General features: G+C 45.3%; 1 protein-coding gene across 1 annotated transcript in view; it reads left to right on the top strand.

The window, feature by feature from the left end:
* Positions 1-26,335, top strand: part of LOC138304187 (sulfotransferase 1B1-like) — a 341,978-nt gene that overhangs the window by 293,948 nt on the left and 21,695 nt on the right. Inside the window, exon 5 of the mRNA XM_069244035.1 lies at positions 23,937-24,063. Coding sequence (XP_069100136.1) covers positions 23,937-24,063 — 127 coding nt within the window. The remainder of the gene's footprint in view (positions 1-23,936; positions 24,064-26,335) is intronic.

Below are 26,335 nucleotides of genomic sequence, written 5' to 3'. Positions count from 1 at the left end.
GCTACCTATCCAGGATGGATCAGCAACAAGTCAGTCTTCGTCTTCAGGTATTAATAGTCAGCTACAGATCAGGCTCACAAAGTATGAGCCCAATATCAGCAACTTGGACAGCGTCTCCTGACGTCATCAACTTTCTCCTCGCAGTTCTGATTCCTCACCCCTTGTCATGACTTTTTATTAGGGTCTCCCAGTCCATCCCACTAATTGCTAATTGGTCAGTCCATCGGAAGTTATAACTCTAACCTATAGTTTTTGTTTACCAAATCTTTCAGTTTGCATATGCCTAGTGTCCCATAAAACTGATGTGTTCTTCTTGCGATGAGAACATCATCCAGCTCTTCAGGTAACAAAATTGTTGCATCTGTTTCTCCAGTCAGTGCCTCTATTGTTCGAGTCCTGGGAAAGTACATTTAGCCTACACTACACATAATTGTATCAAATTGTCTTCATCATCTCCTGTCCGTTGGTACATTTGCAGTATGTTCTAGCTAAGCGACTTGAACTCTGAGCGGTTCAAGGTTGCAATCCCCGGTTACCAGTCCTTTGTGAAGCATTCGAAATTCTCCATGTTCAGAGCAAGCGAGGCCCAGTGAAACCAGACCCTTAGTCCAGCTAATTTAAGAATATGAATTAATATAAAACATAGGTTATACATTTCGTTATGACATATTAGTACAATTTTCTCATATGTTTTTCATTATTTTGCATCTTTTAGTTCTTTTAGTACACATGGTGATCACTCCCCGAGGGCACATTTTCAAACGCACACATTATTTTTCTACAATTAATTTCTCTGTGCATTTTTACGCCATTTTTATTATTTTATATAAGTCATTTATAATGAACATTACTGCTCCATCAAGACCAATGGGTCCTCAACATTATCCAACATGGGTATTGTCTGGAACTTACCACCACTCCTCCCAATATTCCCACTCACAGGCTATCTCAGGAACACTTAACCCTTCTCAAACGAGGTCCAAGCCCTTCTTCTTAAGAGGGCCATAGAGCTTGTTCCGCCACAACATCAAGGGACAGGAGTATACTCCCTATACTTCCTCATTCCCAAAAAAAGATTGCTCTCTCAGACCAATACTCAACCTTTGGCCTCTAAACAAATACATCTTTTGGAACACTTCCACATTGTCATCCTTCTGGATGTCATTCGGCTAATACAGCAAGGCGACTGACAGCTCTAGATATAAAGGATGTCTACTTTCACATTGCAATTCACCATGCACATCGAAAATACCTAAGATTCTCTATGGCAGGCAGACACTACCAATTCAAGGTCCTTCTATTAGGGGTCACTACGCTCCCAGGATATTCACAAAATGTTTAGCATTAGTTGCCGCACACCTGAGAAGTCAAAACGTTCATGTGTTTCCCTACCTCTTTGACTAGTTCATCAAAGCCAGCACATTACGCCTGTGTCAGCAACATACTCAGTTAATACTGGATCTCCTTCACAACCTAGGCTTCACTCTCAACATTCCCAAATCTCACCTTCAGCCCCTACAGGTTCAACCTTACTTGGGGGCAGTCTTGGACGCGGAGTTAGGTTTGGCATATCCCAATCTAGCTCATGTCCCGAATTTTCTGACCCTCCTCCCTCATTTTCAGGAGAACCAAACTTACAGTCAGGACAGTGATGCTTTTGTTAGGAATGATGGCCTCTTGCATTGCCATCATTCCTAATGCCAGGTTACATATGCGCCCCCAAAAGCAGTGTTTGTCTCACCAATGGTCTCAGTCACTGGGTAACCCAGAAGATCTATTGTTGTTAGACCACCAAACTCACCATTTTCTGCAACAGTGAAACATCAACAACCTCTTGAAGGGGCAGCCCTTTGTCAACCCTGTGCCACAGACGCATCACTCACAGGTTGGGGCACTCACCTTCAAGACCTGACCATACAGGGCCTCTGGGATGCCAAATTCCAGTCCCTACACATCAATTACCTAGACCTTTAGGCAGTATTCCTAGCCCTCAAAGTATTCCTTACTCACCTGTCTCACAAGGTTGTCTTAGTCCGGCCAGACAAGATGATAGCCATGTATTACTTACAGAAACACGGTCCTCTCAGTTCTCACAGCTTTCTCAGACCATATGGAAGTGGGCTGTTCACCACCACATTCACCTGGTGGCGGAGTACCTGCCTGGGACAGACAGCTATGCAGACCTACTCAGCAGGATGCAGCAACAAGGCCACAAGTGGGAACTCCATCCACAAGCCCTTAAGTCATACTACACAAAGGGGGAGACTCCTCACAAAGAGCTTTTCACCACAGCTGAAAATGCTAAATGCCCAAACTTCACCTACAGGTATCCACACCCTCTTTTTAAGGGCAAGGCTCTATAGATGAGTTGGTCAGGGATATTTGCTTATGCTTTCCAGCTCTCCTTCTCATGACATTTTATGGTTCAGCAGATCAGTCAAACATCTGTCACCATGATCCTTGTGGCTCTCATCTCGGCACGCCAGCCTTGGTCCACCACAATCCTAGATCTCTCAGTAGTCCCACATGAGAAGCTCCCCAAGAGGCTGAATCTTCTCACTCAAAATCAAGGACAAATCCGAAATCCAGACCCCTAGTCACTCAACCTTGTAATATGGCTCCTAATGTCATGGAGTTGCCTGCGGAATGTATGGACATTCTCAGGGAAGCTTGTAGACCTACTACTAGATGAGCCTGTTATGCTTCAAAGTGGAATGTTTTGTTTGCTACTGCCTACCTCAATGCATTGACCCCATGAAAACTACAATACAAGAACTCATTTATGTGCTCCACTTATGGAAAGCAAATCTAGCATACACTTCCATCAACTACATCTTGCAGCTGTGGCTGCAAATCTGCATAACAGACACCATATTTCATTGTTCAAAGTCCCAATCATTAAGGCTTTCATGGAAATTCTTAAACGTGTAATTCCACCTAGGGTCCCTCCTGCACCTTTGTGGAACCTTAATATTGTGCTCACCAGACTCATGGGTTCTTCATTTGAACCACTCCATTCCTGTCCACTTCAATTCCTCTCATGGAAAGTGGCTTTCTTATTCGCCATCACATCACTCAGGTGTGTCAGAGAGCTCCAGGTACTAACCTTGGAAGAACTCTTCTTCCAAATTCATAGAGATAAAGTTGTCCTTCTCACTAACCCTAAATTTCTCCCTAAAGTGGTTTCACATTAACCTGTCCATTGAACTACCAGTCTTCTTCCTGCAACCAGACTCTGTTGCATAAAGAGCCCTTCCCACTCTAGGTGTCAAAAGAGCACTCGTGCTATATTGACAGAACCCAAGAGTTTAGGAAGGCCAAGCAACTTTTTGTAGCTTTTTCAATACCTCATAAAGGTAAACCAATATCTAACTCAGGCATAGACCGATAGCTACTTAAATATATACAAGCATGTTATGTTAATGCCAAAAGGCCTTTACCTGTTACACCTAGAGCACACTGTACTAGAAAAAACTGTGCTACTATGGCTTTCTTGGAAAGATTCCTATAGCTGACATTTGTAAAGCAGCATCATGGTCCACACTACACACATTCACAAAACACTATTGGATAGATGTGATCATATGCCAAAAAACCAATGTTGGTCAGTCTGTGCTACATACACTTTTCCAGTCAACTGCAACTCCTACAAGCTAGCTACCACTTTTTATGGAGGAACTGCTTTACAGTCTATGTGGAGCATGTGTAGCAACAGCCACACATGCCATCAAATGGATTATATTACCCTGTAAGTATATGCTCGTGGCATGTAGTGCTGTTGATTCACATGCAAACCTCCCTCCTCCCCGGATGCCTGTGGTGGTTAAGGTCGCATTATATTTGTACAAACGTACTTACTTTTTTTGCATGGACATCTCTTTCTCTACACTTTCTTTCCTTACAAGCCTTTCTTTCCCGCATGCAGGAAAACAATCTAACAAAGGAGTTGATGCCCATGCGCGATATCACCAAGAGGAGGAGTGACTTGATCTCATGACTCGGAACACTCCTTCCAAGAAAAACAACTTGCACCACTCAAGACCCAACAATAGATGGCAGAGGTATGCAGAGCATGTGATTCTACAGCACTACATGCCACAAACAGATGCTTGCGGGGCAACATAATCCTTATTTCTCCTTGTTTTTCCCCTCTTTCTACATGTGCTTCAGTCTGCAGTGTCCCTTCCTTCACAAATCTATCCTGCCTACAATACAACATGGTGCAAGGGTGCCTGCCTTGGTAGTAGGCAGAACATTGTGCACCCATACAGGCAAGAACAGGAATGCACTATATAATGTGTTAAATACAGTGCATTCCTGTCCTCTTCCTTTCACACAGCACAGCGCAACAAGGTGGCTTGCTACATTGTGTTGCATGAACATTTGATAAGTATACCCCAAGGCTTTACCTGAAAGAACTCAAGTTCAGGTTTGGAACTAACCCAGCTTTTAGCAGCGAAACATAAGGACTAGAAGGATAGTCCAAATGGTTCCTGAATAAGAATGTCCTAGTATAGTATATGAAGCCTGACTTCACATCTACGATGTGAAAGTACAAGACAACTGTGTCCCTCTCTGAGGGGAAAGGGGCAGACATGGGTAACTCAAGAGTGTGAGGTAGATGAGAGCTGGTGCAGGCGTACCGCTGATGAAAACAGGAATTTGCCTCTGCATGACCCTGCCCTAGGCATTGTTCTGACTGTTGTCTTTGTCCAGTGACCAAAGAACTGGTGAACGGATGGCTGTGCACCTCCGAGGATTATGATTGGGGGCGCAGAGAACAGAAGACTAAGGCCCATTCAGATTTGACATTTTCTTTTGGCAGTGTGAGGAAAAAAAGATGAGATTCAGGCCCCGCCCATTGCAGCGCAGCGTGCAGATCCCACACTGCTCCGAGGTACCACGGGGAAGACAGACTAGGTGTGACATGTCCTGTTTATTTCCAGCCAGTGTATCCGGTCAGAGGCATATACGGGGTCATTTCGCCGTCCGCCAAGGTACCGCCGCTGAATGACCGCACCGCGGTCAAAAGACCGCGGCGGCCATTCAGACATTTCCTCTGGGCCGGCGGGCGCTCTCCAAAAGAGCGCCCGCCGGCCCAGAGGAAATGCCCCTGCAACGAGGACGCCGGCTCAGAATTGAGCCGGCGTAGTTGCAGGGGTGCGACGGGTGCAGTTGCACCCGTCGCGTATTTCAGTGTCTGCTTAGCAGACACTGAAATACTTTGCGGGGCGCTCTTACGGGGGCCCCTGCAGTGCCCATGCCATGGGCATGGGCACTGCAGGGGCCCCCAGGGGCCCCGCGGCACCCCCTACCGCCATCCTGTTCCTGGCGGGTCTCACAGGATGGCGGTAGGGGGTGTCAGAATCCCCATGGCTGCGGAGCGCGCTCCGCAGCCATGGAGGATTCTGAAGGGCAGTGGTAAACCGGCGGGAAACCGCCAGTTTACCCTTTCTGACCGCGGCTGAACCGCCGCGGTCAGAATGCCCTCGGGAGCACCGCCAGCCTGTTGCCGGTGCTCAGAATGACCCCCATAGTCTGGTTCACACAACAGGAGTGCGTTACTACCAGTAGATCATAGGTGCCAGAGCCAGTTTTAGCACTGGTGGCGCCCAGAGTGACAATGATTGTTGGCACCCCCCCTCCCCCATGCCTACCTCTGCCATGGATTCCCTCACTACCACCTTTTAACAGAGCCACTCAAGTCTCCATAACAACTCTCTTGCAGATTAATTTAATTCGTTTTACAGCATCACTCATCATCACCCATACTAGTGTAGGGCAGGGTGTCTGAGCACAGAGACAAGCAACCCTGTGTGTAAATCAGTGTAGAGGAAATTTTACATAAATCAGAGGACTACAAGGTGTAGGAGTCACAGGTCATCCATACTGGTAACTGAATTCAGCCAAAAGTAACCCCTGTTGCAGCATTAGGCCAATGTAAGACTGGGGGAAAAACCATAGCACTCTAATCTATTCCTTGCAGTTTGCCTGGAGCTCTTTAATGACATGTAATTGCTCACTGTTCTATATTAGGATTTTAACTGCAAGTAACAAAAGGATCTCTGACAAAAGCAATAACACTGACTCATTTACATTATACAGACTTTGTGATCTGCATAATACATGTTCTTTGCAGCAAACATAGTAACCCTCCCCTTACCAACCTTCCACAAGTCAGAACTCTAGTCCCTCTCCAGAAAGAACATTAATCACAGTGTAATCTTGACATTTTTATTGTTGACTGAAAATAGCTGGAGCCAACAAATGCTTGCATCAGGTGCATTTCAAATCATAATACACTTGCAAACACAGTGCCCCCACCCGAAGTCAGCACCCGCTGACGTGGCACCGTTGGCACAGCCGTAGGGCCGGCCCTGATAGCTGCCACAGTGTAAAGTTACCATTGAGGGGCTTGTTACTGAGGGATAATATCCACCAAGCAAATACATGCTTTGCTGAGAGTGTAGCATGTTTAATAAGCCCAAGCGACATGTCCCATCTAATACATTGGGCCCGCGTCACTTGGAATACTTACTAAGAAATTACAAAATAGAACTGCAGGAAAGCATAGAAACACACCCTTTTTTTTTTTTTTTTTTTGATATGGTGAACAGCAGCACAAGCTGCTCTGCAACCTGGCTTAAAGCAAATATTTAAAGCACTGTGACACCGTCCACGCCAGCCACGTCATAGACCTTTTTTTCATTAATCCATGTTGCATCCATCATCTACAAAAAGCCTATGACAAGGCCAATAGGTCTTACATAGGCGAAACTTATTGGCTTTGTCCATACTTACTTTGTCAGCAAAAAGTGATTTGCGTTGTAGCATACAGACTGCCTGGAAAAAAATGAAATACTTCCACATAACTACTACAGTTCACTTTAACAGTGTTTAGGGTTGACAGTTTGTTTCTTAGCAAAGTTAGCGAACAGTGGGCCTCATTTAAAACATGTTCAGCATTCACAAAACCAAAGATTCTGTACATGTGAGGGTTTGCAATGACCAAAGTACTTTTTATAATTTACTAAACCCAGGGAATGATATGTAAAGGTTTTCTGAATCGTTAAACTAGTTCAGTAAACATTAAGTTGTAGTGTGGTTAGTTTTACGTATTCATTGCGCTTTAGCTTCAGGCTTTAGGCCTTTGTGCACTTTGCCCTGAATATATTTTATTCATTTGCTGACAGCTTAGAGCCTCTGTGCACTTTGCTCTACATGCTTTTTATTAGGCTTCGTACTGTTATTTTTCAAATAGCCAGTTCTACGGTGTTGTTTTTTTATTCATATCACACTGTTTTGCCTACTTCAGCACTGGAGTTCTCCATAACATATTTACTCTGTGCTTCAGTAAAGGATACAGTCTGGTACATTGCCGATAGACGTGGTAAGAGTTTAGACTTGGCATTCCTGCGTAGGGACATTTTGTGATCACGATGACATATTAGTTATAAAATCACTTCCTTGTCCCAATACACGCAAGAGGGAGATTCCGACCAGGGAACCACAACTAGATGCTGACTGCCTTGTTGCAGATGCTGAACCAAGATCACAGGTCTTTGCTCAGGTATGAGGGCTGATGTCTCCACAGTGATTCTAATAGGCAAGCTAGAAGCTTAATATGCTGTGCTCTAAATAGAACAAGCAGAGGGAGAGTAGAAACTGTTAGACAATATGATAGCTTTGTTCTTATGTTTTACTCTCCTAGTGACTATTTCAATCCTACTGTGTTGTATCGTTCTGGTTATTGCGTCTCACGCCTTAATATCTAAAATACGGTCGTTTTATTAAAACATTATATAAAACTTATACTGTCTTTGTCATTTGTATATGAGATCATATTGGAAATAAGAGAGTTGGTTTGGATCTGAGTAACCACGACTTCCCTGAGAAGTTCCAAAGATGTCATGCGCTCGGCTGCCAAATCATTCCTTCCACATGGGAGAAATGAGGCACTGCTAGTTAGCCGGAGCAAAAACCGGATTTAGGGTGACAGAGTTCTTTACACGTGGGTCCGACTCAGTCCCCCAACACCGTTATAGATCCTGCTACCCAGAAATCCAGTAGTCTCATTTAGAATAATGAGAGCCCACGCGACATGGCGCCGCCAACGTTTGGTCTGGCTCTAGTGATTAGGTCCGACTGACTCTCTTGGTCTCATATATATTTTGACTCCTCGGTTCCGTATACGGAGACGTCCGTGGGGCTGAGGGTTTCCGCCGCCACGGCATAGGTGCTTCCTGTTGCTTAGTGGTTGGTTGTTCAAGCTTGAACTTTGAAAAGGAAAACCCCGATATTGGTGTGCCTTCTCTGACCTGAAGCTATTTTTTATAAAAAATGGCGAATCCTAATGTAGTGAATATAGCAATTAATATGCGTCACCCGCTCACGGGACATCTGTTGACACATGGACTGACAGTCCAGGGGGGTCCAGTCACTTTTGTGGTGGACGCCCATGCAGCCTATAGAACGGAACTTTTTTATTCTTGGGTCGGATTTCCAGCAGTGGATGGGGGAACAAATACTTTTCACGAATACACAGTTGCGAATGTCCCTGGACAATACAGGGCTTACGCTTATTTAGAAATACCTCTATCTTATCAAGAACACCATAATTGGCTTGATGGCGCCCTCCCACACTCAGTAACACAAGTTAGGTTAGGTCCACTGAGTAATGATGGTCCTACCTGGCCTTTATTGGCTACATATACACCACATCCTGCGGTTGCTCAATTGGCAGTGGTTGAAGTTCGTCGTTTATATACAGAATTAACGGCTACATATAGACGATTAGTTCAGTTTGTCATGCAGACATTAAATACGAATGCAGCGCGTGCTGCTCCAGCGCACCCACAGGCTGTGGTTCCGGGTATTAATCCGGCCACTGTACACTCAGTTATGGGTAAAGTACCGGCTAAACGAGAGGAGACTCCATTTTGGCTGGCGCAAAAAACTAATACGCTGGAAGCAGTATTTCCCCATACGGGACCTCAGGATAAACATAGAATTTTTACGATGTGTTTGCCGTACGGGATGGTTCCTCCGGTGGACCTTTGTAATACCTGGGGCACGGTGTTTGCCGCGCTCTACACTACGGCACACGGTACACCGACATTAGCTAATTTACCGGATGTACTTAAACAGATTCAGGATGAATATGGGGCTGCCCCTGCCTTGGATTTGGGCATGCAGTTGCTGGGCAATTTTGCCACATTTTCTTCTATTATTTTGAGTAATCTCAAAGGAGAGGCAGTAGCACTAGCAGTGCGAATGCGTCTTCGGGATGTTCCGCTGCTTAATCAGGAGCGGGAGCTTCCGAGAATAATAGCGGAAACATATTCTAGTATTGGTCGTGATAGCCTGGGGGCTAGACCACATAAACCCCAGTTACAGGGTAAAAATAATAAAGACAATGCTAAACAGCAACAACCTGAGGGTTCGAAAAAGCGCTGGGACAAGAAACAGCAAACACCTAAGAAAGATGGTGTGCAGTCTCCGCAACTGGAGACCCCACAGAATAAGTATAATCTCAGGAATAGGGATACTTTGAAGACGCCTGATAGATATCAATATACTGATACACGCCAATCTCGTTCCTTTCAGGACTCCTCGGAAAAGAGAAGTGAGAGAGGTGGGCGGTCAGAGCGGAGGACGGAGTACGTGAAACCGAGACAGGATTCACAACGCTCAGCGGAGGTTTCTATTAAACAAGAAGAGAAACCGCTGCAACAGAAACAGCAATTTAAAAAGAAGAAAGTGGCAGCTGTCTCAGTCAGACATGCCGCTCAAGAAGAGAGTTCTCTTGACGAACAAGACATGGGCGTTAGCACTGTTAGACAGCGCGGCAGAGGTCACAATAGTTCGCCGGAGTCTTCTAGAGCATCTGGAGGTGAAAGCAACTGATGACTACATACAAGTCGAGACGGCGGATATGCGAGTCTCTGATCCTGATAGAGTATATGAAGTGACTCTACGATTGGAAGGGGACATTGACCGTATTATAAACGCCATTTTTTGGGACCATGTGGTAAAATCATATGATGTTCTGCTGGCCAAACAAGATTGGCCACCTGACTTTGTTCGCGACTGTCCAGTTGGGGAGGAGGTTATTACACCTTCCTTCTCACCACTTGTTCCGAGAGAACTAGCGGAGTACTATAGTAAATCATGGGCTCTAGCACAAGCTCCCGCCTTGTATAGAAATAATGTGGGGTGGGACAGATAATCACCTTATCATGTAATTCCAATAAAGGGCGAACCTCCGCCACAACCGCAGTATCCTATCAAATTTGAAGCAAGGGCATTGGTTAGGAAAATTCTTACACAATTGGAGTACCAGGGTGTAATTGAGCCCTGTGTCTCGCCGATGAATAATCCCTTGTTTCCGGTTGCTAAACCGGACCATTCCTATAGGATAGTGGTGGATTACCGACATTTAAATAGTCATACACGCACATATGCAATACAAAATTCACACAGCGCAGCACTTATGAATAATATAGTGCGTAAAAAATACAAGACAACATTGGATATCTCGAATGGATTTTTCTGCCAGAATATAGCGCCCGAGAGTCGGGACTATACCTGTTTCAGTGCGTTTGGCTCTCAGAAAAAATTTTGTCGTTTGCCTCAGGGGTATAAGAATAGCCCAGGACTGTTTTCGGCTCGTGTAACTGAAATGCTGCATGAGTTCGACCCTGAAGCATTATCATATGTTGATGACATATATCTGACAGATGATGAGATTCTGCAACATCTAAGGCGTGTATCGTGCATTGTTGTGGGTTTTGCTGATATTGGCTATAAGTTTAATTTTAAGAAATCAAAGATTGCCTTCCTCAGCGTCATTTTCCTGGGATATGAGTTTTCGAGTGAGGGCAAGAGCCTAGCGCCACATTTTTTGGCGAAATGTGCTTTATTGCAGACTCCTAATACGGTTCGGAAGCTCCAGTCATTGTTGGGGTTTCTGAATTTTGGCAGAACTTACATTCCTGAATATGCGACGCGTATAAAGCCCTTATACGAGTTGATTCGCCCAAATTTTTCGAGTAGATTTTGGACGATTGAACACACACATATACTGCGAGAGTTACAGAGTGATTTCTTAGCAGTTAAACACTTACACACACGGGACAATAAGACACATTTAGTCATATGGGTGATACCTGGGGCTGTTGGGTTTACTTATGTCACCTTTAATGAAGGGGAGACAGTCCCGATTGCATACAAGTCTCACTTGTATTCTGCTGCAGAGCAACGTTTTGCACAAACTGAGAAAATTCTCACTGCAGTACAGATGGCTGTTATTAAAGAAAGACCGCTGGCCCAGGGTCAACGCATCGTTGTCGTTTCCCCGATTCCGGCCTTAGAGGCTGTTACAAAAGCGAGTGTTCCTAATTCGAAAGCTTTACACCCGCGATGGATACAATGGGCTACGTCTTTGACAGCCACTGATGTAGATTATGTATTTGACCCTAAACTGCAGACTCAAGAATTTCTTCAATATGAAATGGAATACCCTGTTCCTGCTGGTAAGTTGCCTATTGACCAATATCAAGTGGTCATGTATACCGATGGCTCTGCGCAACCAGCGGTCGGGACTAAACAACAGTATTCTGCTGCATGTGCGGTGGTGAGCGGCACTATGGAGGGGGAAGTGTTCTGCCCCCGACATACTTATACTAAAACCTTGGGAGATTGCACGGCACAGCTGGCTGAGCTGAAAGCTCTATTGTTAGCGTTGGAGCACGCGGATCCGGCACTTTTAACCTTGCTGGTCTGTGACTCCTACTACTGTGTGCAGTCTTTCAACGAATATTTACACTATTGGAAAATGAATGGGTTCAGAGATTCTAAAGGTAACACCATTAAACATAAAATGTTGTGGGGTAAGGTTGCGGATCTGAAGGAAACGCTTCCTAACGTCCATGTTGTGCATACACTTGGACACCAGCACGTTGGAATACACGTTGCTGGGAATACTTTGGCTGATGAAGCCGCGAAATCGGCAGTGGCTGTCGCCACTGTGGCCGCAGTGACTCGTTCGAGTTCCAAACCAGACACAGAAATTTCAGCTGCCATAAAGGCTACGGCTGCTGGCACGCCCTTTCCTAAAGGATTTCCTTCAAAATATAGTTACTGCTTGAATGGTGCGCTGAATGCTACTGTTACAATTCCAGGCATTGGTGTACGTGAAATTCCCAATAAAATTGAGAGACCTCGATTGATTTCTGCAGCACATGAGGGGGTGGTTTCTGCACATGCTGGGGTGGCTGCCACGATTTCACTTTTACAGGCTCGTTACTGGTGGCCTGGTCTCTATAAAGAGACGAAGCAATATGTCCTTTGTTGTGATGTTTGTCAACAAATTAAAGCATCGTCGGCTAGACGCCCGCAGCAGACGCCCCTTCTGATTTCAAATAAACCATTACAGTGTGTGTACTTGGATCATTGTGGTCCGCTGACACCAGATAGTGCATACAAATATATTTTGGTTGCTGTAGATTCGTGCTCCAGATTTGTATGGGTATGGCCACAACGCTCGGCTGACGCTCGAACTGTTATTAAAGATTTGCGCATCTTTGTCGATATATTTGCAGTTGCGGCTTTTCATTCGGACCAGGGCCCTGCTTTTGCCTCTAAGGCATTCAGGGACACCATGGCTTCGTTGGGGGTCCAACTCCAATTCTCGTCTCCATTTCATCCCGAGGGAAATTCTGTCGTGGAGTGTTTAAATCGTGATTTAAAGCAGTCCTTAACGGCCAGAGTTATAGGTACAGGTCGTGGTTGGCTAGCCCACCTATATGGAGTACAGAGAGCACTTAATAACTTGCCTAGAAGGTCACTGGGGGGTCGTACTTCATATGAGTGCCTGTTTGGAACACGAATGTATGTTCCTGATCTAGATGGTCCTGGTTTGGAGGCGGCAGATACGCCCTTTGACATAAATGATCGTGTCACTGTTTTGCAGGATTTACAACAATTCCGTGAAGATAACTCTTCTGCCAGTGCTGCCTCCTCAGGAATTAAGGATGAGCCAGTAACACCTACTGGTTGGATACCCAGGATTGGGGATCTAGTGTGTGAAAAGGTCGCAGTTAAAAAAGAATTTGGTCCTTCTTATCGAGAACCTGTCCCTGTGTTAGGGGTGAGCGGCAAGAGAACTGTGATTTTACCGCCGCTGCGAGGGGCCAAAGGAAATCGCTTTGTTTCCATTGATAATGTCAAGTTACAACATGTGGCCGATTCTGCACAGCAGACCAAGAGGGACACCCAGTAGTTCCGGAATCCCTCTCACTACTGGGGAAGAAATCCCGCTGCAGGTGATTTTCACCGACACGGTTTCCTCTCCGAGCTTGGGGAGGGTGGATAATGATCTTGCGATTGTTCCACCGACGGCGATTAATATGGAATCTTGTGATCAAATTGCTGTACGTTCTACTGACGTTTCTGAACATGTGGTTTATAGCGTGCCACGGCGAGAGCCTCCATCTGCTTCTTCGTTCACAGTTGCACCTTTTGCTAGAACTGCTTCTGGCTGCTTCAACGACGCTGATAATGATGGGTCCGGCTCCTCGTCCTCGATGTCTTCTGTCCACGGTCCACGACGGCTGCTGGGTTGGCTTAAACGCACATATTTTGTTTTTCCTTGGAACTATTTTTGGCTGTTTTTGGCCGTGATGACTATTTTATTATGGTTGGGATTTGTGGTTACTTTTTTTCTGATCATACATGGTCATTTTCTTCCTGATCGATCTGACATTGAGCACGTGGAGACTGTGTTAAAACCGCATTTTTCGTCTCATATGGTTCGAAGAGACTTGTCCACAGTAAACATTTCTGCTATACCAGTTCCGGATGGAATTGTGTGGGATAAAGTAATGTTTGATATATATGGTCCCACTGAATTGATTCAAATACTGTATGTCCTCAAATTATCAATGAATGATATTCTTATACCTGGTATTGTTTCTGATGATTGGGATGTGAAGACAGTAGATTCTATGCTAACGGATTTGCAATATTATACTGTCTATGACGATGAAGATGCTTACCAGTTTAGAGATAATCATGGTGACATGTTTTGTTACAACTATTATGGACACCACTTTATTCATAAAGCTACTAGCCCTAAGCCCATGTTTAATTATGTGCAATGAGAACATTGCTCGACTCCTCCACAAGGGAGTTCGAAAACGTATTATGATAAATTTGCATATTTTTCTGGGCATGATCAACGAAATGCTAAGTTCTACTATTTTAAAGTTGCACCGTATTCTAATAAGCAAATGTTATTGACCGATACTAAATTACTGTATTCCAATTTGTTTGTATCTAAACTTTCGGTCGAGGGATATGAATACTGGTTTAAAACTGTTGACTTGAAAAGTGTTTGGGGTTCGAAAAATTGGCACATGCAAGGCAGGGACACGCTATTTAGAGCATGCATTATCCCTGTGCAGATGATTTTCCTCAATGACACAGTACAACAGACTAGCTGTTTGGGCTTAGCGACAATTAGGGAGTTGACTTTGCCTAGTATACCTGTCCCTTCTAAATTAAAAAATTGGCAGCACTATGTGAATGCTACTTTTAGTGACTTTACACATTGGGTCCAGAATGGTACGCTTAACACTTCATCGTTACATCCTGGCGGGTGGTTATTATGGCCTGTGGACACTAATATGTGTCCTCAACATTTTGTCACCTCTTCAGGGGGGTTCAGGACTAGTAGGGCAGACCCTCGTTACGTTTCACCAGAACATGCTGATATTATAACTACATACAGTGTGGGGAAGCTTTGTCAGCAATGGTTGAAGTCATCCACGCTGGATGCAGTTAAGTCACATCTCACGTTACTGTCTAATGATACTGATTTACAAGATTTTTTGTCAGGACCCAAAGTACCACGAAAGAAAAGGTTCTTATACGAGGTTTATAATGAGATTTGGAAGCTTTCACAACAGGAGGCTGCAGCCCGGTTGAGGCAGATTGATCAAGAAAATCTGATGCAGACTTTGTCTGTTGTTGATAATGGCATGCATACCCTTTCTGACCGTGTTTACACGATTGACAGCATTGTTTCCTCTGCCATTGACATTATTAAATCGGACATGTCTTCTTTATATCATGGGCAGAGTCAGACGCGGTCCATCATGCAGCTGGGTTGGACTCTTCAGACCTTGAAGGCGGGTCGCGTTCCATGGCAGCACGTTCGTGCCAGAGAGATCTTTATCTCTTTTAATTTGACTCGTCAACAACAACTGATGGCTAAAAAGGAAGCAACATATGTTATGTTAAATATTGAGAAATTAGAGAAACTGCCTTTCACGGTAGCTGAGATTCCGTCAGCTGAATGGTTGATTCATGGGGTTATTAATTTGCCTATCTCTACTTTGCAATTTACTTCGTGTTTGAAGCACATTCCGGTGGGAAGATATGAACTATTGGGAGACAGTTACATACACGAGGTGTGGGACCTTCCCTTTCAGTACAGATGTGTTAATGGTTTGAAGGAGGTTTTTCTTAGCGGCAGCGAATGCGAAGCTTCTGTCAGCCATTCAATGGTTTGTAAACAGCTGTCCTTGCACGGGGCGTGTAACGCTTCGATTGCTAACTTAGCTTGTTATCTGAAGGGAGTTCCAGTCCCGGTTATAAAAAACACTTTCCAGGTGCTTTCTAACGGCAGTTACATTGTTCTTAACAGCGAACGCTGCTGTGGCATGCGTGCCGGAATAGTTTACATTGTCGTTGTCAACAAGGCCGTTACGTGCTGCGGGAATGTGTTGTTTCCCCCCACTCAAATTAGGGAGGTAGCGGACATCTGGCCTCATATTGCTACTTCCAAGGTTGATTTTGACAAATTGAGTCGGCTAAAAGCTTTATTGTTTCAAAAGCATGTGGCCCTTACATCTGCTAGCGAGACCTACGCACTTCAGGGGGCAAGGTCATCAGCGGAGATACAGTCCCTTTTGAATACTAACTTTCCGAATCACTTCGGTGAACTTGTGGGACGTATATTTAATGCATCCAGCTCTGCTGGTATTGCACATTTTTTCAAAGTCGTTGGTGTTGGTTTCGCTCACACCTTCTCTTCCATATTCGGTTTGATACCTTCGGCTATACATTCCATTTTCGGAAGCATTTTTGGGGGTTTCCCGATTACTTTGGCTTTATTGGCTGGAGTCTTGCTGTTGTTGCTATTTTTTCGCAATGGCTGTCCCGTCACGACGAGATCCTGTATTGTTGCTCCCGTCAGCGCAGCTGTGTCGTGAACGCATGATGCAGCATTTTGGAGCAACACTCCTGGGACATTTGGAGTGTGACTGGTCTCTGTCATTCAGACCGGTTTTGGATTGTGTGCAACCCGTGTTTCGGTGCCTTTGGTGCTCGTTTGAACATGCACTGGCTCTCTGTCTCTCATTGCAGCGCCCTCCAATGGTCGATATTGATCTGTTGATGTTCCCGATTAGGGCTCATTCCCAGACTTGTGCACTACGGATGCGCTTGCTTCGTGAGGCAGTTTATGAGATTCCCTTCCTGGAGGAAGATGGTATTGTCTCTTTCATAGGCCCTGCACGGGGTGCCGCCCTGAATGGTTTTGGGGCTTTGGATCACACCTGCTCCATGGTGCTTTGTGGCGTGGATCTTCCGATATTGACATATATCGAAGTGGAGGAACTCCTGCGTTCTATTGCTTCTATCTGACGATTGGATTTTTACGAAATTGACTCTATATTGAATTTGGCTTTATGGTCACATGTTACCTAAATTTATGACTTTGTTGTCTTCTCACTTTGTCGAAATAATTGTTTTAGGTATTGTTTATATTTGGGGCATCCTTTTATATTATTGGAACCACTTGCTACCGACAAGGGGAGGGTGTAGTGTGGTTAGTTTTACGTATTCATTGCGCTTTAGCTTCAGGCTTTAGGCCTTTGTGCACTTTGCCCTGAATATATTTTATTCATTTGCTGACAGCATAGAGCCTCTGTGCACTTTGCTCTACATGCTTTTTATTAGGCTTCGTACTGTTATTTTTCAAATAGCCAGTTCTACGGTGTTGTTTTTTTATTCATATCACACTGTTTTGCCTACTTCAGCACTGGAGTTCTCCATAACATATTTACTCTGTGCTTCAATCAAGGATACAGTCTGGTACATTGCCGATAGACGTGGTAAGAGTTTAGACTTGGCATTCCTGCGTAGGGACATTTTGTGATCACGATGACATATTAGTTATAAAATCACTTCCTTGTCCCAATACACGCAAGAGGGAGATTCCGACCAGGGAACCACAACTAGACGCTGACTGCTTCGTTGCAGATGCTGAACCAAGATCACAGGTCTTTGCTCAGGTATGAGGGCTGATGTCTCCACAGTGATTCTAATAGGCAAGCTAGAAGCTTAATATGCTGTGCTCTAAATAGAACAAGCAGAGGGAGAGTAGAAACTGTTAGACAATATGATAGCTTTGTTCTTATGTTTTACTCTCCTAGTGACTATTTCAATCCTACTGTGTTGTATCGTTCTGGTTATTGCGGCTCACGCCTTAATATCTAAAATACAGTCGTTTTATTAAAACATTATATAAAACTTATACTGTCTTTGTCATTTGTATATGAGATCATATTGGAAATAAGAGAGTTGGTTTGGATCTGAGTAACCACAACTTCCCTGAGAAGTTCCAAAGATGTCATGCGCTCGGCTGCCAAATCATTCCTTCCACATGGGAGAAATGAGGCACTGCTAGTTAGCCGGAGCAAAAACCGGATTTAGGGTGACAGAGTTCTTTACACGTGGGTCAGACTCAGTCCCCCAACACCGTTATAGATCCTGCTACCCAGAAATCCAGTAGTCTCATTTAGAATAATGAGAGCCCACGCGACAAAGTAATTGCAATTTGGAAAGGGTGTGTTGAAGCCGCCGATGTCAAATACTGATTCCTTAAGAGATGTATTGGTGTTTTGCAACATTTTTTTAAATATTGCTTTATTTAAAAGCAATCAGTTATGGTGGTCTGCTGCCCCAGTAGACCACCATGCCCTCTGGCTACGTCCAATAGTAACTGGTTGCAGTTAAACACCAGCCTCATTCAAATTAATGAGGTAGGTCGAGTTGCGACTCACTACAATTTGGAATTTTGTGATCCAACCTACTAGTACATATTTCAGTTCGCAAAATTCCTTTCTGTTTGAAAAAATTCAGTGCACAATTTCCAACCACTTTTTGCGAGTTGAAAACTTGTAAATCAGGCCCAGTGTGTGGTTGGAACGCCAGAAGGTGGGGTGGAGAGTCTGGGTGGCCAGCAAATGACAAGGAGACCACAACACTATTGTATAGGGAACCCAATAAACCTGCCAACACCGGCTGTCGTATAGTAGTGTTTACTGGAACTGGCTCCAAAGGACCAGGGTGTGCTGAAAAATTCTTGCATGGCAGCAAAACCAAGGTGTCGCAAGCTGTACTCCAGGTCTCTGGATTCCTGAGACCACCTGTCACAACAGCGACAAGCCACACCACTTTATTCATTCAGGTTCAATCAGCATCTATAACACCAAATGGAGCGAGCTAGACCTGATCAGTGGAACTACCCAGGGCCTTAATTCCAATTTGGCAGCCCAGCATACTCTAGTCTAAACCCACCACAGCAGAGAGGCAGTCCAGCAATAACTGCATGTGAGAGGCTAGCACCAGAGCCCCATTGGGTCCAGATTGGGGGAAGTGACCCTTGTAGATGACCAGTCCCAAGAGCACGAAAACATATTTGTAAAATAGCTCTGTTTATCACTGTGGCTTTTCTGCATCACTTAAAAATCTTGCGTTATTTCTAGTAGATAGAGAGTTGGAAGCTGCTTTTGTATGACCCCCAGCATTTTCATCTGAGTCATATATTTGCGAGGCTGTCCCTGTCTGACTCCAGAATTTAGTGTCTGTTGCCGTTTTCTTTATATTTTATCCATGCAGGCTTTCAGAATCCTGTTGCCCTTGGGTTGTTAGGTCCTTAAAGCGTTTGCCACATAGATTCATCAGTCACCTGGAACTTGCACATACCTTCCAGTTATTCAGCTATTTGGAGAACCTCTCCGTATACTGTAGTGACTGCAGCAATGTGTTGCATGAAGCAGGGGTTGGAATGAAACCTAAGGAAGGTCAACCGCTAACAAGGTATCTGTTACTGGCAAATGTCAGCTCAAAAATGAAATCAAGAGTTGCCTTGTATTCAGGGTGCTCACCCATCTCACATCCTCTGATAGCTTACTTGACTCCCTCTAGTAGGGATTATGTGCTTTTGACTCCACTGAGGCAGCCCCCACTATGTCTCTAACTTTATCACCTCAGCTCAACACACCTATCTTTTAATCTCATCTTCTTTATCCTCCCATCTCCATTCAATATTGATCCTGCTCAATACCCTTACCTCCCTTGGTATTGCAGAGACTGTGTCACTCTATCTCTCCAACTGCTCTTTCTCAGTCCGCTGGTGCTCTGACCATTCCACTTCCATGCCCCTCCTGGTAGGCATCCCTCTGTGTTCCATCTACGATAACCTAGAATTCTGGCTGTATTCTACCTTGCTGCCCTTGGATGGTCCAGTGTTCCCTTCTGCACAGCTTCTCAAAAATTGAAATCTTCTTCTTCCCTGCATCCACTAAACTCCCTCTATCAACCCCTACCATCTTCTTCCCCCAATGATTCTCACTGTTGACTCTTCACACAGAATCGTTAGTTTGCACTTTAATTCCAGGCTACTGTGCAAAAAAGAATCTGTGCCCAACTTGCATTTAATACAGCCAAAAACAACATTCAAATATTTTTCTGAAGCTAACTGAATTACTGCAACAGCTTGCTCATCGATCTTTCTAGGTATGCCGTATCCCACATTATCAAAGTTAATACATTTTCCATCGGAGTGCCCTTCAAATATCCATGCTATAAACCCACCTCCCATTGCCACCTAAAAGTTAGTTGGCCTTTGGTTGGCAGAAGAATAGTTTAAGATCCTTACTCTGATTTTTGAAGCTATCTATGGCCTTGCCCTCCACTTCACTACAACCTCATATAACAGAACTGACCTGGAGGGTTTCTAGCCTACACCTGCTCACAGTAGCCAGCCCCCCTCGGCCCATTCGTACTTTCTCCCGTTCTCGCCACCTCTCCACTGGTATGCACTCCTCTTTGGACTCAGAGTTGTTTCCCATACCCTCTACCCTCCTTCAAGACCACCCTAAGGAACCACTTTAAATCGGGAATCCCTTCAGTAGAGCCTTACCTCACCCACATAGCTAGAATGCCATTATATGTCACTTTTATGAACTCCTTGTTCGTCAGTAACAGTCCAGCCAAGTTGGAGCTGGTCGTGGCGTGGATTAATATTGACCCAAGGATGAGCCAAGCAGTAGGCCACCATTGCTAAGTGACAGTCAACAACACTGGAATGCGGGTGAGTTTAGCTCAGAGCATGGGAGGTCTACGTTGAACGAAAAAGAGGAGGGGAAATCTCTGTCCACCCCAAAATTTCGTCCCAGTTGGTGAGGAGTGCTTAGCACAGAGACCAGGAGGTTGTCATGCTCACCATAGAGGCTGCAGGGTGCCTACTGTATTGTGCAGTCAAGTAAAAGGTGTCACAAATTCTCATCAACTATTCATTGTTACAGTGAACCAATCTTTCACACAAAGCATAGTCACACTTATAACATGGTTTCCATAAAACAAAATAACATCCTGCAGTACATATTAGAGAGGTGCTCCCAGCTTCTTCACTTGCACAGCTCAGAACTAACTTGTATGATTGTGAAAGAGCTACCTTCTCATCAGCACAGACCATCAACACTTCACTGTCCTTGAACATTCAAGGGGGCATGTTAGAGACTTCAAATCAAATCAAATCAAATCATTAACATTTATAAAGCGCGCTACTCACCCGTGCGGGTCTCAAGGCGCTAGGGGGGGAAAGGGGGGGTTATCGCTGCTCGAACAGCCAAGTCTTTAGGAGTCTCCGGAAAGCGGAGTGGTCCTGGGTGGTCCTGAGGCTGGTGGGGAGGGAGTTCCAGGTCTTGGCCGCCAGGAAGGAGAAAGATCTCCCACCCGCCGTGGAGCGGCGGGTGCGAGGGACGGCAGCAAGTGCGAGGCCAGCGGAGCGGAGGGGGCGGGTGGGGACGTAGAAGCTGAGGCGTCTGTTGAGGTATTCCGGTCCCTTGTTGTGGAGGGCTTTGTGTGCGTGGGTGAGAAGACGGAAGGTGATCCTTTTGCTGACTGGGAGCCAATGCAGGTGTCTCAGGTGTGCGGAGATGTGGCTGTTGCGGGGTACGTCGAGGATGAGGCGGGCCGAGGCGTTTTGGATGCGTTGCAGGCGGTTTTGGAGTTTGGCGGTGGTCCCGGCGTAGAGGGTGTTGCCGTAGTCCAGGCGACTCGTGACAAGGGCGTGGGTCACGGTTTTTCTGGTGTCGGCGGGGATCCAGCGGAAGATCTTGCGGAGCATGCGGAGAGTGAGGAAGCAGGCGGAGGACACGGCGTTGACTTGCTTGGTCATGGTGAGAAGAGGGTCCAAGATGAAGCCGAGGTTGCGGGCGTGGTCTGCGGGGGTCGGTGCGGTGCCGAGGGCCGTGGGCCACCAGGAGTCGTCCCAGGCGGACGGGGTGTTGCCGAGGATGAGGACTTCCGTTTTTTCAGAGTTCAGCTTTAGGCGGCTGAGCCTCATCCAATCTGCGACGTCCTTCATACCCTCTTGTAGGTTGGTCTTGGCGCTGGCGGGGTCCTTGGTGAGGGAGAGTACAAGTTGGCACATGACACCCTTATATCCACAACACAGCAGCAAGGCTATACAGTTGACTGAGGACCTTCACTCTAGCAGCTCACCCAATTCCTCACAACCTTAGCACAAACCTCGATTAGAATATCCTAGGTAAATTGTACCTTACACACACCTGCAGTGCAGTTCAGATGCATTAAATAGGCGCGCAAGGAGGCTTATCAGCATTAACACTTAAGCCAGATCAGGGAGTAACAATTCAACCTTGCTGTACGAATAAAATTGTAACTTCCCACAACTCTCACAGTCATCCACCTAGCACTACATGACTGCAGTTATTCAGAAATGGTACAACAAAGCAGAAAATGGAAAAGCACTATGAGACCAGACACAAACCTGGTATCCATTTGTGTGGGTAATAGTGAACCTTTACCAGAGACGGTAGCAGCCTCCACACAAGGATTCCAGCAAAAAAAGCCTGAACAGACTGAACTCTGGGGATAATCTAAAAGCATGGGAGGAGAGGCAGTAACTGTTAGGTTCCCTGCAGCCCGTGTCCGGAGACTGGGAGCTGAACAATGTGGGCTCAAGGATAAAACACCTAGTATTAATAGGCCGTGAGCGGCAGTAATTCAGGTGCACACACTTAGTGAGGTTTGGTGCGGAACTGTTGTGGTCCGTCCCATTTTTTATACACCGCAATAGGTGACCTTGGGACAAACCACAACTGCATAAACTATTAGGGGTGCACGGTAAAACACCCAATGGCCATCAGCATTACAGCAGACTCCCTCTCTCATGTTGAGGGAGCACTTTCGGTGTTCCCAGTCACCAGGGCCCAGCTCGGCTAATTAAAAGGAATATTACAATGCGGGTCATTTCTAATGGATTCACAGATTGTCAAATTCACATAGGAGAAACCTGGTACTGGACTGAAAAATTAGAGACATTTTTTCCTTATCACCTGGCACTGAACGGAGTTAAACGTCTTAGTGAATGAATTGTGACTATTCATTGGCTTCCATTGGTACACAACTCCTCACTCAGCTTTTCCACACCATAAGCCCTCTTTACAGCAAGTTCCCACAAACCTGATCAAAGGCCATAAAACTCTCCTTGGCCCCAAGCTCTGAAGAAATAAGTGGACCAAATTAGAGTTTGGTGGACGGAGTTTACTCTGTCAGGGTATCAGAGGACATTACCTCCACCCACCAAATTTGGAGATGTCAGCTGGCTCAATGGACATCTCTCTACATTGGCAGGCACCATCATCATGGCAGTTCCTGTCAATGTAGGAAAAGTATTACAGGAGATATGGCCAGACATGACATTCGGCTGTCAAACTTTTCAAAAGGTTTGTTTTTCGACGACAAACCCCTAGAAGTTTGGAGAAAAAAACTAATACCCCATAGCATGGAAGTTAACTCCGAAAAAGTGGGGGGCATTTTCATTATTTCCTGTCCCTCACTGCCAGTTGTTTTCTGGTGGTGAGGGACAGGGAAAAAAAGCCATTACACTATCCACCCTAAGTTTGGTGATTTGTGTGAGGACCTACTTCCGGCAGCTCCTACTCCATCAGGCCGTCAGAGGAAGTATTCTGTCAAAGGAGCCAAGAGGGGTTCCGTTGACCGAATACTTAAGGTCCACACATCTCTAAATGAGACGAGATAACTGGGAAATTGCGGGCATGGTACTCTGACGTGTTTGCAGTGGAGTCATCTATCTGACAAATTCTAAATCGGACCCAGAATATCCTAAAAATACAGCGTGTGTTGCAATTTAACTACACCTACCCTGTCAGATAGATTTCTAACAATTGTAAACTTGGTTATCGATTTTACTGGTGAAGTGGAATGGGGATGCAGATAGTCCGCATGTGATCTGCCGTGTGGAACACCCCTGTAAAAGAATGAAGGTGGGACATTTTTAGGACTCCAAGATGTCCTGAAGCAAAAATGAGTTGTTGAAACAGACATAGAAAGAACCGGAATAATATGTCCATGAAAATTAATACAGCTCGACCCTGTCAGCTGGTGACATGTTGATGGTACTGGACAGCGGCGTTTATATTCAGTTTGTTCTGCCTTTGTATATTTTCACATTTTGTGAGAACTAGGATGATTTAGACTAGCCATAAACATTCAAAGTTGAGGGTCGAACTTACATTTTTTTCTGTATCCAGGTGGTCTATGTGGCCCGAAATGCAAAGGACCTGGCAGTCTCGTATTATCATTTTGATCGGATGAACCAGCTGCACCCGGAGCCGGGTACCTGGGCAGAATACCTTGAAAAGTACGTGGCTGGGAAGGGTAAGTTATGATGCTGGGCTCACGAAGTGGGTGTGTGGTTCATGAACCATTCAAGTGGATACCCTTGTAACCAGGCTGACCAAACTGTGCCACATCATCCAAAAAAGACAAAGGACCTATGTATAGCCGAGCTCCGCATTTACTGAATGTTTTCTACATATTTAGAATACACCTCTAGTTGTTTTTTTTTAGTTCTATTCTTTGCCAGGACCTGCAAGAGGTGAAAGTAGTTCTTGTAGCTTTACAACTCTAATTAATGTCTAAAGTGAGATCTATTGTTTGTCAGTGTAACTAAATTCTAAATTAGCTTATTGCAGCTGCCACTCCAGGCCAGTAACCTGAGAGTAATAAGTAACCTGCACCTGACTTAACATTTTAAGCAGCAGCCGTACTATTGAGAGCACCAAGTGATTTATATCCCACTCTGCGCAGTGAGCAGCCCATAAAAAGCAGGAGTACTGGTTCAAGGCTGTAGCAGAAGGCCACGTCTTGTGTCCAGTAGTCACGAGCTACCCAAGCCATGGTCGGGGGGCATTCGTAGCAGGAGTCTTAAACGTGATCCATTCAAAGCAGTGGGATATTGAGCACTGTGGCCGAAACCTACACCTTGCTCACTGTGGCACTTTGGACAAGCCATACATTATGCTCAGTAGTCACAGGGGTATTTCACCCAGGAATGATGAAGGCAATGTCGTATGCTAAACAGGCACTTAGTGCAGTGGTACTGGCCAGAGGATGTAGCTGCAGGTTTGTGCCCTGCGTCCTTTAGGGAGCCCCCCAGGCTGTGCCCATTGGGCATGTATGAATGGGTTAGTGGGCAGACGTGTTCAAATGCCATGGCGTGTGCCCATAGAGCATGGCCATATGCCAGTCTCAGATGACATTGTTGTAAGAGCATTGGTAATAAGGAGCAGCGAAAGACCTATGTGGCCTACTAGTCATGGCTGCAGACATATAATCAGCACATATGGGTAAGTACAGATGTATTAAGGTTATACCCATAACTGTATACCTTGACTATACATATTCATATGCTGGTTGGTTCAGTGGAAGGCATTGTAAGGAAACAAGCAGGCCGAAGTAGCTCAGCATCTCTGACATTGACCAACATGAGTGAACGGCTAATGGAGATTTATGGAATATTGAAAGAAATTGGATGATTTGTTGGGGTGGTTGGTGGTTTACCACACGTAATAATGTCACTGTTCCTGTAAGGTAGAATAACTGTTTCAATAATTTAAACCTGAGCTCAACCCCTGGTAGCTATGGCACAGAGCATTCAGGCTTAAGGTAAGAAAATGTGTAAAGCATTTAGAAGTAACAAAACAGTTAAAACGTCAAGAACACAACACAATAAAAATGCCAGTCCAATAAGAGGAGCTAGAGATATCAATTTTTAAAGTTTTAGATAAAAAACGTTAAGCACTAACCGCAGTCATCTGGTTGCCTTTGACTGGTACAAGGGGAAGGTTTGAGGCCGAATATGATGGACCACGTGTTGGATACAGAGACCAGCCCTGGCCTGGTGGTAAGATTCACTTTTTGACCTAATCTCTGAAATGGAAGTCAAAAGTCCTCATCTGGACAAGGCAGCAGGCTGTGGCGGAGATAGGTTGCACAAGGCTAGATAGCCAACAGAGGAAGTCCCAGTAAAGCCATTGACATTTGGTAGAAAAGCTCCAAGCAGGAGAAATCCAAAAGTTGTGCCAGATGAAGGCTCCTCGTTGTCCTGAACCTTTTGGCACCTTTGCCTGGTAAGAATTTCTACCTTCGGATGTAGTCACTTTTTTGGAGCCCTGATTCCTCCAGCTGTAGCCAAAGAGAGCTTCTTGAGGCCGGATACCTTTTCTGCAATGACCAGCTGAAACCGATTTCCTGCTGTGGAAAAGCTCTGAGCACAAGCAACCCGAATCTTTGGCCCAGCAGCAATATACCTTCAGGGGATTGACCGGCAGATTTGTCCTGGTCCTCTGTTAGTTCTCAAGACCAAAAATCTTGAAAAAGTTTCTAAGTCTAAACTTTTAGGGATAGGCAGGAGGAGTACGTTCCTAAGAGCCATGGGACTTTGGGGGCTTCAATCAGGTGTCAGGACTCCAGTAGAAGCTACTGCTGGAGTCCAAGGCAGGTCCAATAGGAACTGGTTAACTAGGCTCTTAAGGAAAGTGCAGCTCCTGTGTCTCTGTACCTTCACAAGAAGTCAGCCAACTGAAGTCCACTTCTTTTTCTGGGTACATGTGGGAGCAAGCCCAGCCATTAGGCCACAACAGCAGGT

The sequence above is a fragment of the Pleurodeles waltl genome, chromosome 7 (genome assembly GCF_031143425.1).
Source record: "Pleurodeles waltl isolate 20211129_DDA chromosome 7, aPleWal1.hap1.20221129, whole genome shotgun sequence".
NCBI classification, from domain to species: Eukaryota; Metazoa; Chordata; class Amphibia; order Caudata; family Salamandridae; genus Pleurodeles; species Pleurodeles waltl.
This window is presented reverse-complemented; position numbering and strand designations above follow the sequence as displayed.